Source organism: Eleutherodactylus coqui, chromosome 3, assembly GCF_035609145.1.
Source record: "Eleutherodactylus coqui strain aEleCoq1 chromosome 3, aEleCoq1.hap1, whole genome shotgun sequence".
Classification (NCBI taxonomy): domain Eukaryota; kingdom Metazoa; phylum Chordata; class Amphibia; order Anura; family Eleutherodactylidae; genus Eleutherodactylus; species Eleutherodactylus coqui.
In genome coordinates, this window is record NC_089839.1 from 281,050,065 (window position 1) to 281,068,585 (window position 18,521).

Sequence of the window (18,521 nt, forward strand, 5' to 3'; positions counted from 1 at the left end):
ATGTGAGAGAGTTCACTTCACTGTAATATGAATGGGCTCCTTTAGGCACTCTATCCTACCAAGAGTAATTGACCACCTGAGCAAGAATGAAAAGTAGTGTTTATATGTATGTTAATATTTAGTGGGGCTCTGTGGCCCTAATTATATTGGATACTCTCCGTGGCATACTTTCTACTAATGTCTGATACACTTCAGCTGGTATTTCCTTCCATTCATCCTGCAAACATCTGGCGAGGCCTCTCAAAAAAGATGAATCGGCCTTTCTACAATGGCGCGAATGAAATCAATACGGTATTTTTCCAATACGCGAGGAATGTGCTAGGTCGCTTTAATATGCTGCACATTTACGTGACCAAAATACGCAATACGCCCCTGTGAGTCCTTATGGTGTGAGAGTAATATATTTCTGTTTTTCTATTGCTAGGATCAGCTGCCTGACCTTTACGCCCATTTTGTGTCGCTGAATTTGGAAGCCCACATGTACGCCTCTCAATGGTTCCTGAGCTTGTTCACAGCCAAGTTTCCCCTCTGCATGGTCTTCCACATCATGGACCTTCTGCTTTGTGAGGTATGGTCATCTTGGTGTGGTTGTAACTGCATGGACTCAGAAGCTACTATGTAACCATCCAGATTTTGTTTCTTTTGCGCATACAATGTGTCCACAGTGATTTTATAGCTGAAGACTTAAATGAACCAATCTGAGTGACTTCAAACGAGGCCTGGTAATCGGTGCTAGACTAGCCGGGCCCAGGATTTCATACATTATAAACCTTGTGGGGTTTTCTTGTGCAGAGTATACAGAGAATGTTGTGCTCAAAGACAAACATCCAGCGAAAAGGGGATCCTGTGGACGTAAACAACTCCAACATAAAAGGGGTCAGGGGAGGGCGTCAAGAATCGTTCCGCCAAACGTGTTTTGCACACTCAAGTAAATTGCAGATGAATACAACACTGATGCTTCACCTGATGTGTCCAAACACATAGATTATCGTTCTTTAGCACGATTGAGCTATAACAGCAGATGACCGGTTCTGCTAACATGATGTTTAAGAGAAACGAAAAGTCGAGACTCCAGTGCGCAAAATTATATCACAGAGCAGTGGAAAAATATCGCTTGGTCAGATGAATCCAGATTTATGTTGCACCATGCTGATGGGGTTGGGGGAAGAGTTCGGTGCACTTGCATGTATCAATGAACCTTTCTTTTCAGGTCATCAGATTAGTGGGGATTGTTTTTTGGTACTCCCTGGGTCCACTGATACCTGTAGATGGATCCCAAAATTGATTGCTGCAGGTCTAAAAGAAAAAAAATTCCCATGCACTAGTAGATGGGTGTCTAATCTTCAAGTTTAGGATTAGTGATCCCCAATCAGTGGCATAGCTATAGCGGTTGCAGTGGTTGGAGTTGCTACCGGGCCCCCCATCATATAAGATGATCCCATTATTATAAATAGCAGGTAGGGTCCCTGTTACAGATTTTGCATCTCGGCCCAAGAGCTTCTACTTACAGCTCTGTCCCCTGTCAGTGTGCTTCCAGCTGTTGCAGATCTCCAACACTCAGCATGCACTGGTAGCGTAGGGCGCCCTTCTATAAACTCACTGCGGTGTGTTGTGCTGTCAGTGTAATTCAAAAGCTTTTACAGCATGTTTATTGGACTTGCAACAGTTTCAGGTCTTTTAAGGACAGTTACGCCCCCGAACGATCATTTAACGTGGAGCAGAATATCTGCATCTGAATGCATTCTCTGCTGTTTCGCTATTCTCCGCACCAAATTCTTTTCTAAGGACATGTTGGTGTTTTCGTGTTTTGCAGATTGTCCTGTGGTTTTGCTTTGGTGTGTGTATGTGATTTGTGCCTACAGTTCTGTCAGAGGCGCAGAATCCATTCATCTAGGAATAAGAAATGAAAATATTCCTTAATCTGTTACCTTTTCAGATTCCTGACTTCTGCACACAAGAGACCCCAACTTTTTATTAGCCTTATTTAGGTGGGAGGTAATTCCAATAACCCTGGAGGCAGCCGAGGAAAGTCCCAGAAATAAGTCAGTGTTCTTGCTCCAAGTCATCTAAAAGTCATGAAACAACTTTGCAGATACTCTTGACTAAAAATTCCTATTCTTTTGTGTACAGTTCTTATACAGAACAGACTCTATGCAGTCTAGCCCGCTCTACCTGGGGGTAAATGCACTCGGGCCTGTTTCCTGTCCCATTTTCGGGTCGAAATTTGGACAGAAATGGCACCCATACGTTTGAATTGATATATGCACACGGATAAATAGTCCAAGTAAAAAAAAATGCATTATGTCCTATTCTTGTCTGATTTTCGGACAAGAGCATATGTCCGTGTATGGTCTCCCGCACATCAGACAGCACATGGATGGATGTCTGTGTGCTGTTCGATCCGAGTTGAGGATATCGGGCCCAACTTCTTTTCAGTCCGTGTGTATGTTACCCTAAGTGATGGAAAAAGAATAGGACTACAGGATGGTACTGTAAGATGTTTGTAGTCTGTTGCCCTATAAGGCTCCTGACTCACCTAGGTGCTCTCTTTAAGGAGAAACGACACCCTTCCTAACACATGCCTACAGGCTGCTCACTAGCCAAGCCAGAAACCTACTGCACACTGATGTGGGGCAAATACACCCTGCCAACAATGACCTGTGTATGGTTTCTGGCTTTGGCTTGCAACTCCTAGTCATTGGTATAAGACTTGTTTAAAAAGTCTGACATTGACTTGCAGGAATGCTGCCTTCCAGTAGGTGGTGCTGCTGAGTTATTGTCCCATCTTTGCATTTGCCATATTTCCCAGAGGAGCATGTATGGCCTTATAAGACTCCTTACACCTTATCGGTGCTCTCCTTAACCCCTTTAGTGGCACGCCCGGAAAATCTCTGCACTGACCATGCAGTTAAACCCCGGAAGATTTCCGTGGACAGCTCTAGTGCTGAAAGGCTGGCCAGGACACACAGTTATTGTGCCACTGTACATGTTTGCCACTTCGAATTACATCAGGAAAATCTCCAGGGCTTGCCGCGCTGACATGGTAATAATGAACCTGCCACTGAAGGGGTTAAGGAGAAACGATACCCTTCCTTATCTTGGAGACACATAGGTCTACATAGGAGCTGGAGACACAAAATAATAGAATATTTTTAACCGTGATTATTTGTAAATTTGCTTTATTTTTCCTTTTAGTTTCCTTAGGACAAAAATAAGCTGAATGCAGAGGTCTGCGTAGCTTTTAAGTCAAGGAGGTTCTTTTTAGGTTGATTTCCATTTACTAGTATAGTGTTGTGTGTGATCATTTAGAAGAGGAGCTGCTCCAGAGAATGTACACCCTGTGTAGGTTAGCTACATTATTAGTGGCCTTGGCTCAGAGGTTGCGTTCACATTTAGCGGTTTTTGCTGCGATTTGAGCCACATGAAAAAGATATATACATCTTTCAAAAACTGCATTTTTTTTTTCATGCATATATTGTTTAAATCCTGCGTTTTTTGTGGGTTTTTTTTGTTTTGCTGCAGTTCAAAAATGCAGCAAAAAACGCCAAGTGTGAACACAGCCATAGGATGCTTGTTGGGGTCACGCGGGGTATATTCGTTGCGGATTCTTCGCACCTAATGGCGCAGATTATAGCACAGATTTTACTTTTAGCATTGCACTCAAGTCTGCCGCAAATAATTTACTTGCTGTAAATTTAAAATCTACACATATGTTAACACCGCACTTTTTCTGCACCAGTTGGATGGGATTTGTTACATTTTATGCATACGTCTGTACTGTAAGGCCTCATGTCCACGGGGAAAATCAGGCCCGCCGCGGATTCTTCATGCAGAATCCCGCAGCGTGTCCCTCCTTTCCCACGGACATGAGGCCTAAAAAGAAGAATTACTTGCCTGTTCGGATGCTGCGGATCTCCCCTCCATCGCGGCCGGATCTTCTTTCTTCGCCCCGCGGATGTGCTCCGCACGCTGGCAGCGTGCCGTGCGCATGCGCCGTGCACTCTATTTTTTTTTTTTTAACTCCTGCTCTCCCGCTCTCCCGCGCCGGAGAGCAGAAATTCAGCTGTGGGTGTGCCGCGGATCCAGACGGCTTCAATAGAAGCCTGCGGGAGACCCACACGAAAATGGAGCATGCTGCGGGTTTTTTCCCGCACACACAATCCACGCCTCAGGGGAAAATGACATCCGCAGGTGGAATTTAATTAGCTGCGGGTGATCCGCTCCGGATTTTAAATGTTATTTTAGCCGTGGACATGAGGCCTTAGGTTGGCTTTCCACACGGTGTATTCCCGCCGGAAATCTTGCGGTTTTGCCGCAGCCAAAAAATGCGACATTTCCACCGGGAAAGCGCAGCTTCCAAATCCTCGGCACTTAGCCATGGTTTCTGGAGCAGCTTGGCCGCACGCTTTTCCGTTGCTGCTTGCACTCCCATAGAGGAGAGCGCGACCGCAACAGGAAAAAAAAAAAGAATGGACTTGCTGCGGCCGGGGAATCCGCACCGCAACGTCAGCTTCTGCTGGCTTTGCTGCGACGGATTCGCCGTCCCGTGTGGACGAGATTACTGAGAAATCTCGTCCACATGGCTGGCTAATCCTGGGATTAGCGTCCGCAGGCGGATCTGCCGCAGCGAAGTTCCGGACCGAATTTCCATGGCAAATCCGCCCCGTGTGAACCCTGCCTAAATGCTATGGGTTTTCTGTGTGACAATTCCACAACATTTATCCAACATTTGAACATTCCATTAAAAAACCCATTTTCCAAGACCGTGTTGGAGAATCCTGAGTTAAAGGGGTAGTACTGGAATTTAAATTTATCGTCTCTCCACGGAATAGGGGATAACTTGCTGATCCGTGGCGGTCTCACTGCTGACGGGATAGAAGTGGCATGGTGCCACTCTTTTCATTTTCATTGGCACTACTGGAGATAGCCGAGCTCTGGTACTCAAACTTTACATCAGCCCCATTTAAATGAATGGATCTCTGCTATGCATGCGCAAGCGCTTCGCCAATCTTCTCACTGCCCGCAGTGACGAGAAGGGCACAACACAGGACCCTTGTTTTCGGGATCGCTGGTGTTCTTATTGGTGAGACCCACCGGTCAGACTTTTATTACCAATCCTGTAGATGGGTGGTTAAAGTCGATTTTGGGATAACCCCTTTAAGTTCCTACCATCATTGCAGTTTACTTCTGCAGAGTCGTACTCTACAATGAGAGCATCTAACGGTATAACTGCGCTTTATTATATCCCTGCCATGTAGAGGAATTTCTCTGACAACCAACTGTACGAGCGACGCACCTTCTCCTCCTCCTTCAGGGACAGCGCTCATTGAGCTGATCCCCAACATGCTGCTTTGCTGCCCTCTAGTGGTTGTCTTAGGAAATACATACCACTAGGTGCCAAGTCTTTTATTTTTGTAGAAAATGAGTTGCTAATCACTTTAATAACGGCCTTACTGTTTCTGATGTTGGTTTCTCAGGCACAGCATTGTTTTGTTATGATTAGAATGAAATGTAATTGGTTTGTATTGAATGTCTTGAATCATCTTTAATGTTGTAAACCCATTTCAGTGTTCTGTAGGAATCCCAGGTTTTAAGTGCATCAAGTAGGGGTACAGCCACACATTTTCATACTTTTTCCATTGACTGTCATTTCCAAAAAAAGGGTATACGTTTCCATATTTTTTGTGAGAGGGATAAAACATGCACAAACATAAGGACGGTTAAACATGGTCAAAAGTGATCACTTTTGGACTACTTTTCACCAGTTGTAGTCAATGGGTATGTCAAGCAGTATGTTTGAATAATACATTTTTTTGCAAGAAAACACATACAGTTGATGGATTGTAAAATCCTTACGAGAACAGTCCCTTAGCGATAATTCATATGCTGTCACCATTTATTAGCCATAGTGTGTGCTAGTACTATTGAAGTTGTTGTTAAAGCTGGCCATGTATGTAATGGTCAACTGTACTGACAGCGAGCTCCACCTTGCTCCAGTACTACAGCTGTGGATGCCGGTCCCAAGGATTCTATGACCGCAGTGCAGTACGTAACTGCATAGTAGAGCCACAGGTCTGGGGGCAGATATGGAGCATCCAATCAGTTGGTAATAGGCAATCTTAATATATCAGCATCTTACCAATGGGTAAAAAAATATGGGACAGAGCAGCTTGGCAGAAAGTGAATTTTTTGATGTGCCCATTTCATCAAAGGTAAAAAAAAGGGTTTCAGAGAGATGGTGTACTAATCAGCATCAAGTAAGACATGTAGCAGGTATTTACTTATGCAAGAGAAAGCCAGCAATTTGAATTTTCAACAAGCTTTCTAAAATATACCAGATTCTACTTACTTACCCATTTGCACCTATATGCATCCTGGTTCATGTTCTTTAGTTATGATTTTCAGCTGGTCTTCCCCACATTTTCTACTGCCCTGCTGTTTGCAATCCTTCTATTCTGCCAGTAGTTCACTGTCCTGTACTTTTTCCCTCATTGCCCATGCTGCATTGTTCTGTCTCTCGTCCAATCAGCAGGGAGGCAATATCTAAATGTCCACCCCTCTGCTGTCCCAGTATCCTTGTAGGAGATGGGCTTACAGAGATTGTATCTTCAGATCTGTCAGCTTATGAGTGCAGGAAGCGGCCCAGTTACTACAGAGAAATGTCCCAGTTGCTACAAAAGCTTAATAGCAGGCAGTGGATTGCTGAGGAGCTAGAAGGGAGATTGCTTATGGCAGCCATAAACTCCAGTTGTGTACAGAAAAGTCACAGTATCCGAATCATTGCACGCCAAGGTTTCTTTTGTTGATTTAAGCTGAGCCAATGGGCAGAGGCACAGTGTAAGGGTATCATGGATGAAATGGTAAATTGACCGCAGGGGTCCTTTTTATGCAGATCTTGTTATCTTAGTCAGGGTACAAGATTGTTGAGTGTCGGGTACTGAATACTATAGACAGGGGATGCTGTATAGTGATTATATGCGGAACATGATGTCCTCTGGCATGGCTTTTTTTTCATGTACGACGGATAATACTGATTTTTCTCTTCTCATTAACCCTTTCTTCCTCTTTTTAGGGTCTGGCTATCATCTTCCAGGTGGCCCTGGCTCTTTTGAAGGTATGTAACATTAAAATAAATTATATGCATTTAGTCCTGATATGTTAAAGGGCATTCCATTTTATTGTGTCCGAAATCACAAAACCGTGCACTCACCCAGAAGAGGTTTACTTCCAAAATACTCTGTTCTTCAGATATTGCGGCCATTGATTCCTCAGACCACTTCTTCTACGGAAAGAAATAACAGAGCACAGGGGTAGCTGGTGACCGGGCTGAAAGCTAGTGCGCCTGCGCTCCGAGAGCCCGGCCATCCGATTGAGATGAAAGAGGTGCGCAAGCACCGGCGTCCTTGACTGTTTCTTTACATGAAGAAGAGGTATAATAAATGTAGTACAGCAAGAAACAAAAAACATATAAGTTTTGTATCGTGGTGACCCATAGAAGAAACTTATGTCATTTTTGTTGCAGTTTGTGCACCATGGAAACAAAACGCACCCATAGAAGGCGAAATTTAGTGTTTTGGTTTTTTTTCTTTTCATTTTACTCGGCTTAGAATTTTTTGAAAGCTTTTCAGTGCATTTTTTGGTACATGAAATAGTGCCATTAAAAAATCCAATTCCTCCTGCAAAAAACAAGCCCTCATACAGTCGATGGATAAATAAGAGTGACCATTTTTTAAAAGGTGGGAGGAAAAAACAAAAAGGAACAAAAAAAGGACTATGTCCTTAAGGAGTTAAGGTAGGGTCTTCCCACCAGAGTCTAAATATATTCAACTCTATAGGCTGCAGATAACACAGGAAAGGGAAAGAGAGAAGAAGAGAGGAGGAGAGATCATAGAAAAAGAGAGCCTGAGGACTAGGCCATAAAGTTTGTACAAGCCCTAGTATTGGGCAACTTCTCACGAGTCGCCACTTAAGAGGTCTGCGTGCGACTGGTATAATCTACCCATAGGGACCAAAGCTTGTGAATTTTCTACACCCGCAGCGCTCACCCCGAATGGATTTGACATCTCTGAATAAACCAGAGATGATTCCTTACGATGAATTGCAGCATTTTGCGGTTTCCATCTAATTTTCTGGTGGCTCCAGGTTCTTCTCCTTCACCTTCAGGTCGTCTGCTGGCGGATCCGTATCTCCGTAGGTTGTGCTGAATACATTCCATTCTACAATGTTGCATCTCGTCCCAATCGGGAGAATTAATGAATACAGATGATTTATTTATTGTTTAGCTACATAGCTGCTGGCCTTAAATAAATTACAAATGCAAAGTATGGAGACGTTGGCCACCACTTTCTCCTTGCTCAGCACTGTACCTTCCTGCTTCAGTAAGTCTGATCCGTACAATTAGATAAGTTACTTAAACAGCTTATTTCCTCATTTGGAGCTGCGGAGGCCCGGAGTGCTCTTGGCTGGCAGTTTACTGTGTTGTCTAGGGATTAGAAAGTGTGGTAGCAGCAGGTCTGGAGCCATCCGTGAACATACAGAGTACGCCATCCTCATAGTAAAAAAAGGTCTTATAGGGGTGACTTTTTACATATTTATCGCTGCGGTCCCACATGAGGACTGGGCAGGCTTTCCTCCTCTCCACCAATGCTTGCCGGGTTTATAAAATATTGGTGGACTCAAAGAAAAAGACTCGCTTCTCCTCCGTCATCCTACAGTACTCTGCTGCCTCGGCCCGCTCCTCGAATTGTTGGCTCAGTGTCGCAGACCATCGCTTCCCCCGTATTGCCACCGCATGCAAGTTGTCTGCCGCAGTCACAGGGACAGTTCCAGCTTTAGTTTTTTGGTCCTATCGAGAAAAGGATTTTCAGAGCTGATTATAGCTGTATAGCTCTGACAGCATATGGAAAGCAGTCTGGATTCTGAGTACCGTCCGGCATAGGATCAGAGAATTGTCCACCTTTCGATTTTTAACCCTTACATGGCACAGCTTTTTTTTTTTTTTTCATTTTTGTTTTTTCCTCCCCACTTTCAAAAAAATTATAATTTTTTAAAATTTATCCATCAGCGTAAATGTCTGCAGGCTTGTTTTTGCGAGACAAGTTGTATTTTTCAATGTTAGTATCTAATGTACACTATAAGTGGAGTAAAGTGGGGGGAAAAAAAAAAAGAATTCCGCCATCTTTGGGGGATCTTGCTCTTACGGCGTACACACTGCAGTGAAAATGACATGATAACTTTATTCTGTGGGCCAGTACAATTACTATTATACCAAATTTATTTATATATATATATTTTTGCTGTACTACTTTAAAAAAGTGAAAATGTCTTCAAATAAAAAAATGGAGTTATTTTCTGGCGCGAGCGATCCTGACCGACAATGTTTTCTTTTTTCCATCGACATAGTCGTGTGGAGGCTCGTTTTTTGAAGGACATCTTGTGCTTCTTATTAGTGTTATTTTGGAGTACATGTGACTTTTTGATTGTTTATGACATTTTTTCTTGGACTAAAGGGCGCAATCGTGGCGTTTTTTTTTTTTGTTCTGACATTCACAACATATAACAAATAATGAGTTACTTTGATAGGTTAGACAAAATGTTTTTGTTTTTTTTTTAATTATTTTTAATTTAAGTAAAGGGGAGGGTTTAAAACTTGTAGGGTGCTTTCACATCTGCATTGGAGATTTTACTTTCCTAGTCCGTTTGGAAAGCAGGAAATAGGAATCCCCGCAGCCAAACCGCGCTGGACCCACCCTGTGACTATAATGGGGCCTGTCCACTTTCCGCCCAGGAGGTCCCGTCGCAGATGTGAAACCGGCCTTACTTTTATTTTTTGCTAATAGTAAAAGTTTTTCCATTTATTTAAACTTGGAACTTTCAATCGTTTGATCGCTTATGCAGTACAATGTAATACCATAGTATTACATCGTATTACATTATACTAGGATCTGACAGGCAGACTATCAAACTACACCAAAAACATGACAACCAAACGGCACCTTGCAATCGCATAGTGGAGGGGCGGGCATTCAGGCTCCCCCAAACTTAGTTCTGACAGAGGTATTAAAATCATCTGAACGAACAGTGGGTTATAAGAAACATCTGGCACCCACATTGTATGGAGTGGGATCCCCCTCCATACAAGCCTCAAACCCACAGGACGTTAGTTTGTGCTGTGTCGTTAAGGGGTTAACAGACTTTAATAAAATATTCAAGATATCACAACGCGTTTCGAGTCACCGCAGTGTCTTCATCAGGTAAATGTATGCTTATCTGACCAATAGTCCATGGTGACTCAAAATCCATTTAAAGCCACTTGTATACCTTACCTAGACACTGGCGAAACTATGCCAGGGCGGATCTAGCGCATGGAGGCGCGAGATGCGCTACTTCATATGTTAGGCGAATCGTGTTTTAGGGGAAATCCTACGAAGACTGGCATTTAAAATAAATAAATCTTCCCCCATCGTGTTATGTGATGTACAACAGTTCGAGGTGAGCATAGCAGTTGTCACCCACACGTGTTAAGGGGATCTACACATTGGGCACCTCTCTTTCTTGGTCATATGGCAAGTAATTGTCACTGTATTAGCCCTTTCCAATCCACTGTCTGACGTCTGAAGACATTCTGATTGCAGGCTTTTCAGCTCTGATGTTGGAAGACGTCCGGCAGATTATTCTTACTGTATATTACTGGCCGCTCTGTTGTCGGGGACCTCTCCGGCATGTCCCATACCACAGTACTGGCTCTAGCCAGCAGATGGCGCCATTGTATAATGGCAGAAAGAGAAAACCCCCTAGGAAACCCTGAAACGAAAATTGGAGTGCAAAGGGTTAACATGGGTGGCTTTTCTCTCGCAGTACTGCTGCTAGACAGAAAAACTGCAGCGGGTTCCATTTTTGGGCAATTTGGCTCGAGGATCACCCATTATTCCCTAGGGGAGCTAAAAAAAAGAAATGGCATCACACTGGCATATAAATGTGAATTTTATGTGGATGCAATGCAGGATACTTTCTTTACTACTGAGACAGCATGCAATTAGCGCATGAAAATCACAAGTGCAGCGATGCGTTTTTCCCACAAAAGTGCATTATTGGTCCAAGTTTCTTAGATTGATATCATACTCGCCCGTTTCAGTACACCCCAAGGCCTCATTCACACGAGCGTGTGCTAGTCTGTACATAGGTGCGCACGAAACCAGCACGCCGATGTACATGCACAAACACGTGAATGCAGGTCCGTGCACCAATGCTCGCAGTGGGATCACGGCTGCTGCCGGCTGCCCCATTGAGAGCAATGGTCTGCTGGCAACCCCCTGCAGTTATTTTCAGGGAAGGGCTTTAAATATAAGCCCTTCCCTGAAAATCATCCCTAGCTGGTGTAAAAAAATTTTTTTTAAATACCTCACCGGCGCTGTTGGGGCTTAGGCGCATCTTCTATGCTCTCTCCCCAGCAGTGTAATGAAGTTCTTTCAGCAGGCAGGGATTTAAAATCCCCGCCTGCTGAAAGGGCTGTATCTGATTGGCTGAGTGCTCAGCCAATCACAGGCAGCGCTTAGCCATTCATTGAATGACAGCTGAGCGCTGCCTGTAATTGCTCACAGTGCTCAGCCACTTACAAGCAGTGCTTGGCCATTCATTGAATGGCCGAGTGCTTCCGGTGATTGGCTGACCAATCACCAATTCAATGAACGGCTGAGCGCTGCCTGTGATTGACTGAGCGCTCAGCCAATGAGACGCAGCCCTTTCAGCAGGCGGGGATTTAAAATTCCCTCCTGCTGAAAGAACATTACAGTGACGGGACCCAAGCGGCTAGATGCGCCTGAGCAGCAGAGAGGTAAGTATACATTTTTTACTACAACTAGGAATGATTTGCAGGGAAGGGCTTATATTTAAAGCCCATGTTTTTACTGAAGGAGAAAGCAATGGCAGCAGCTAAGGCTTATTTTCAGGGAAAGACTTAGATTTCAAGCCCTTCCCCGAAAATCCCTGCGGGGGTTGCCTGCATCCCATTGCTTTCAGTATTTCGTATTTTAGTAAATACTTGCATTCCTCATAAAACAACATTTTATTTTTTTTTTAACCTCAGCAATGTGGCTTTCCTCGGTTACTCCTCCTGGAAAAGCGACAGTCATTTTGATATTATGTACCTCTTCACACTGACAGTGTCAGTACTGATTGGACAATGTTGGAGTATTCAAGAACATACCCTATTGGCAAAATAAATGGGTAAAGCCTAGTTTTCAATTTAGTCATATATTTCCAGGAGGAATAACTGAGGAATGGCACAGTGCAGAGTTCTAAGAAAATAAAATGCTGAAGAAATATTTCATGACCGATACAAGTTTTTACTGAAGGAGAATAGGCAGTTTCTCTTTAGGGCGCCTCCACACTTGCGATGAAATCGCGAGAGTGCGTGAAAACGCATAATTACGAAATAATAATTTTTCAATGGTTTCATTCCTATTTGCGATGTTTTTACTCATACAGTGTGGGGTGAATATATAATTGTGGCATATTCTATCTTTCTGCGTTTTGCTTTTTTTTTTTTATCGCCCATGTTTCTCCACAGAGCCTTTGTTTTATCGCAACGCAGGAACTTTTGATTTTTGTGCAATGTGATTTCACCATTGGAAGATTCTATTGTCTTTGTCGCGAGAAAATTGCAAGTTGCAGCGATATTTTTACAAGAAAAAGCAGCGCCGACGCTCCGGCATCTCATGAGCAAAATTGTAATTTTGCCTCTATTGTCCCGCGGTGATATCGCGATCGGCAGTGTGAAGGAGCCCTTCGAAAGAAGTAACTTTTCTGTTTTGCTCTTTTCATGCTACTGCTATACTTAGTAGAGAGGAAATCACTGATTGAGGCTGGTTTCACACGACCGTATATCGGCTCGGTTTTCACGCCGAGCCGATATACGTCGTCCTCATCTGCAGGGGGGAGGGGGGGGAGCCTGGAAGAGCCAGGAGCAGGAACTGAGCTCCCGCCCCCTCTCTGCCTCCTCTCCGCCCCTCTGCACTATTTGCAATGAGGTGAGGTGGGACGGGGTTGGGGCTAAGTTCTAAGAATTAGCCCCGCCCCCGCCTCTCCCCATTGCAAATAGTTCAGAGGGGTGGAGAGGAGGCAGAGAGGGGACGGGAGCTCAGTTCCTGCTCCTGGCTCTTCCAGGCTCCCCCCCCCCCCTGCAGATGAGGACGACGTATATCGGCTCGGCGTGAAAACCAAGCCGATATACGTTCGTGTGAATCCAGCCTTAAGGCGTATGCCAATCCCAGCAAATTAGCCACAGGTGAGGGGGTATCGTGCTAATCGGAGGGGGTCTCAGCAGAGACTCCCACCCATCCTTTTTTTGTGGGATGACTTGTAGTTTCCATTGGTTCCATTTTGGGGAACATACAACTTTTTGATTGCTTTTTTTTTTCCTGGAGACTGGTTGACCAAAAAAGCGCAATTCTGGCATTGGGTGTTTTTTTTCTGACAGCGTTCACTGCGAAGGATAAATACGTTATTTTAATACATCGGACTTTGACTGACGCTGCGACGCCAAAGATGTTTACGCAAAAAATAGGAAAAGGGTTTTTTAAACTTTTTAGTATTTTTTACTTTTGTTAAAAAAACAAAAAACTTTATTAACCCCATCATGATCGATGTCTCTGGTGCCTAAGGCCCCTTTCACACAAGCGCATGCCCATTTTCGGAATGGACAGTGCTTTTTTGAGCACCTATTGGTGTATTTTACTATATTTTTTGCGCCTGCAAGGCATTTTCGTTCGCACACAGCAAATACACACTGATTGAAGTAGCTAATTAGTCTAATGAGTTCCAGATGTCTTCTTTTTTCTGCACAATTACACAATGTTTCACGCATCTCGTAGCATATTTTGTGCACATTTGCGCACCGCCCCTTGGCTTCTATGGGGACATTGCACAGGAAAAATGCACACATGTGTACAAACCCATTAAAATGAAAGGGATCCATGCTCTGCACGTGTAAATACCCCCGTGTGAAAGGGGCCCAAATGTCCAGATCAGGGGAGTAGCGATTGGCAAGTGTTTCTCATAGTTTTCAGTGGGAAACCTTGCATCACACTCATCTGCACCTCGCTCGCCGCGCAATGGGTTTTCCGCTCCTATTGCCCAAACATAGGACATGCCGAATTTTTTTTTCTAATTGCTCATGTATATGACCCCATTCAAAAGAGCGAGGAGGCCGTCGTTCATAAGTGAACCGCTGCCTGTTTTTACGGAACAACTCTTCGCTCGCTTTTCCAGATGCAGAAACTGAACGACTAACGAGAAGCGAACGACTTCTCATTCGGCGTCCAGTCGGCGCATGCGTATACACCGAACCATAATCGTTCAGGTTCTTGCTGGATTACGGAAATCCGAGCGATATTCGTTCCATATAAAAGCCCCTTAACACGGGCAACTTCCAGATATCCAGTCGTATATATTAACTTTTTCTTTTTCGACTTGCGGTCCGCCCCACACGCCGCTTTTGAACATTCTCTCTATACATCTGAGAATAATTGAGAATTTGGTTTATTCGGATAGAAAGGTCAGCTGCGTTATATTAAAGGGATTATTTACTGGGCTTTAACCGTAAATGAGATATATTCCATAGTGCGGCCATCTTGTATTTGATCCAGTCGCCTGGCAACCCAACCTCTAATTACCTCTCATGAAACAAAAATGGAGGCGATGAGCTATTGAATGTGAGCGCCGCGGAGTAGATGGATTTCCTGCTTCACCTCACTTTAATAACTGACAGAAGCTAAAGCAGCAGAATCTCATTTAACTCTCAATGAAGCAAATAAAATTTGGACCGCGCCGCACGCGGAACGTTATTTCATCTTCTGCCGCCGCGCTGGGCTCCGCCAATTTCCCTGTTGTTCAGCGATTCCGTCAATCCCGCATTACCGGCTCACCTTCACTCTCCGTTTGCTAGCGGTCCCATGATTTGATTACGGAAGCTCCAGGGCGCCGATATGACCGTGAACCGGAGCAGTCATCTTTTAATATGGCTCCAAACTAGGTTGTACGCGTCAGCGCTCCGAGGCGAGCAGCCCTGATGAATCACTCGCTCTCTCCTTCTAGTAATTGCTCCCTCGGAGGAAGAAAACCTGGAAAGACATACTTGTAAGATTAATAAGGACCAAGATCCATACGGTCCTAGCGTGCGCTACAACTACCAAGCCGTTGTGTTAAATGGCTCTCCGTGGCGCTATTAATGAATGTAATAACGAGTAGACTAATTAGTCCGAGTCCTTTTATTTTTTTAGTTTTTTTTTATTTGCCTGCTGGAAATATTAACCCCTTCCAATCCACTGCCTGACGTCTAAAGACATTATGATTTAGGGCTGTACAGCTCTGATGTTGGAAGACGTCCGTCGGGGTTATCTTACTGTATGTTGCCAGCCTCTCTGCTGTCGAAGCCTATCCAACGTGTCACCTCATACAGTACTGGCTTTAGCCAGCAGATAGCGCTGTTGTATAAAGGGCAGAAAAAGAGTAAGCCACCTAGGAAAACCAGGATACACATTAGATTGGAAAGGGTTAAAGGGGTTTGCCAAATTTTCAACTTTATTCCCATCAGTAGGACATCTGATCGGTGGACGCCCTACTGCTGGGAACCCCATTGAACACAACATTGAGGCGTACTCTGTATTCTACAGTAGTCCCCCCATAGAGTTGAATGGATCTGCAGCGGACATGCACAACCATAAATCTATTCAAACAAGGGGACACGGGACTTCTTCGTTCTCATAATCTTTAGCAGTGCCAGCTGTCAGATCCCTACCAATCAGACTTATCCTGTGGAAAGGAGTTAAAGGGGTTTTCCAGGGAAATGCTATTGATTGTGTATTCTTCGGTAGTTGATCTGCTGGGGTCCGAAGCGTGGGACCTTGGTTGATCGGGTGCCTGCTCTCAGAGCCGCTATACACAAGGGTGCTAAGTGGAAGCTGCTGCTCCGACCCTTTTGTAGTGGCCGGTGTTTGTAACTGCAGGTGCAGCTCTCATTAAAATCAATGGGAGCTTCGCCTGCAGTTACAAGCACCGGCCACTACACGGGTCAGAGCGATCTGCTTTCACTCCATACACCTATGTGTGGCGGAGCTAAGAGCAGGCGCCAGGACAGGTGATTGGTGGCAGTCCCAAGCGGCAAACCCCAGCCGATCAATTATTGTTAACCTTATCCTCAGGGGAGATAATCAATAGTAGGTCTTTGGAAAACCCCTTTAAAGAGTTCCAGCATTAAAAAAAAAAAAAAAAACCTACAGAATAGGTGATTTTAAGTGTTTTTGCATTAGGTTTTATTAGCCTATTCTGTACATTTTTCTTACAAAACCGCACTTCAGCTATGCAGATAGATGAAGAAGAGGCTGAGAAATCCATCTTCACTTCACTGCATACCAGTAGAGGGCGCTCCATCCAGCTGTGTCTGCACCCGTTCTCTGTTGAACAGCTGCAGGCAAAACTGTTCCTATATTACATTTATATTTATTTTTAACATCCCTGTGCACCCAATCTGTCCCACCACCATCAGTGTTTTACTGCTGTCCCCACTCACATGCTGCCATCCCCCAGCAGCGTGTTGTGAAAGAGAAGCCCTTCTGTTCTGCAGACGGCTTCTCTCCTCACAGTGCTCTCTGCTGGTCCTGATGCTCCTGGCTACTCAGTGCATCAGGCTGTGGCTAGTGTATACCCAATGCACGGACACCCCGACAATGCATCGGGTCCAGCAGAGAGTGAGTGCTGTGTTTGCAGAATAGAAGGGCTTCTCTTTTTCAATACGTCCCGTTGGGAAACAGCAGCATATGAGTGAAGAACGCATTAAAACACTGGCAGTGATGGCACAGGGGTGTTTCAAGATAAATGATACACAATACAGACACTTATTCATAAGCTGTAATATGGAAACAGTTGTGTCTGCAGAGAACAGGTACTGACACAGCCGGATGGAGCGCCCTCTACTGTTATGCAGCTATTTGAAGATGGATTTCACAGCCCCATCTTCACCTAGCAGAAAAATGTACAGAATAGGCTGATAAAACCTAATACAGAAATGCTTAAATCGCCTATTCTGTACATTAAAGCAAAGTGCAGATACTCTAAGTTTATAACTTATCACAATCTCTTTAACCTCTTTCTAACCACATCATGTAAATATGTATCATGTGGTCTCAAACGGTGTATGGAGCAGGCTCGGGAGCGTAATCCATTCCATGCCTAGCGGATATCGCTATTAGTTCCAGTCACAGTGGTTAACTATTTAGATGTTGTGGTCAAAACGGACGACCTGTCTAATCAGCCATGTATAGGGTGCAGAATGCCCCCAGCAGCCCATTGGATCCCAACCCTCCAGAACACAATCATAGGATGCTGATGGTTGAGCATGGCAGCCTGGAGCCTGGTGAATGCTAACAGGGCTGTAATACATGGATGCCTATCAAGCCCTGCCTATGGCAGGCGTACTGAAAATTATAATACTTCAGTACTGCACTATACAGTATAGCAAAGTGATGGCTAGCTCAACGTCCTTAATGGGACTTTAAAAAATGTAGAAAAATGCTTAAAGTTTTTTTAATCTGTTAATTTAATAAAAGTTCAACCCTCCCTTCATAAATAATAAAAAATCCAAATGATGAAACTCACCTATTTGTTATCGTAATGTTTGTAAAAGTTCGAACTATTACAATATCGCAATACTTATATCACATGGCGAACACCATTAAAAGTAAACCAAGTAAAGAATACCAGAATTGTGTTTATTTGGGTTATCACAGCTCCAAATCAATTGAATAGAAAGTCATCATAAAGACGTAAAAACAAGCTCTCTCACAACTCAATGGAAAAAAAGACGTTCTGGGTCTCAGAATAAGGCGACGGAAAGCAATTTTTTTGTTAAAACTAAAAAAAACTCTTTACATTTTAGAAATAGTAAGAGTTGGCATCGCCATCATTGTACTGACCCACAGAATAAAGCTCATGAAATTTTTCTGCATAGTGAACACTAAAAAAATAACCGCCCCCAAAAATGAAGCAACTGCATTTTTAGTGCTTTCATCCCACTTAAAAAATGTTAAGACGTTTTCAGTATATTTTATGGCACATTAAATGGTACTATTAAAAAAAAGCCCTCATACAGCTATATCGACAGAAAAATACAAACTGTTATGACTCTTGGAAAGCCAGGGCAAAAAAAGAAAAATCTTGAAAAGCAGACCATGGAACCTTCTGCCTGAGGACGCGGTGGTGGCAAAATCAATAAATAGTACCAGAGGGGCCTGGACGGCTTTCTTGAGTGATACAATATTACGTGTTATAGGCATGAAGAGTTGTTCATCCAGGGATTATTCCGATTGCCTGATTGGAGTCAGAAAAGAATTTTTCCCTTAAATTGGGAAAATTGGCTTCTACCTTATTGGGTTTTTGCCTTCCTCTGGATTGGCCAGACTTCGGCCAATTAGCTCATTGGGAAGCTGGGGTCCACTCTCAGGATTCCGGCCAATTAGCTCATCGGG

At 43.9% G+C, this 18,521-nt stretch overlaps 1 protein-coding gene across 1 annotated transcript in view; it reads left to right on the plus strand.

The window, feature by feature from the left end:
* The window catches only part of RABGAP1L (RAB GTPase activating protein 1 like), a 332,919-nt gene that overhangs the window by 224,064 nt on the left and 90,334 nt on the right, over window positions 1-18,521 (plus strand). Inside the window, exons 17-18 of the mRNA XM_066597506.1 lie at window positions 425-568; window positions 7,073-7,114. Coding sequence (XP_066453603.1) covers window positions 425-568; window positions 7,073-7,114 — 186 coding nt within the window. The remainder of the gene's footprint in view (window positions 1-424; window positions 569-7,072; window positions 7,115-18,521) is intronic.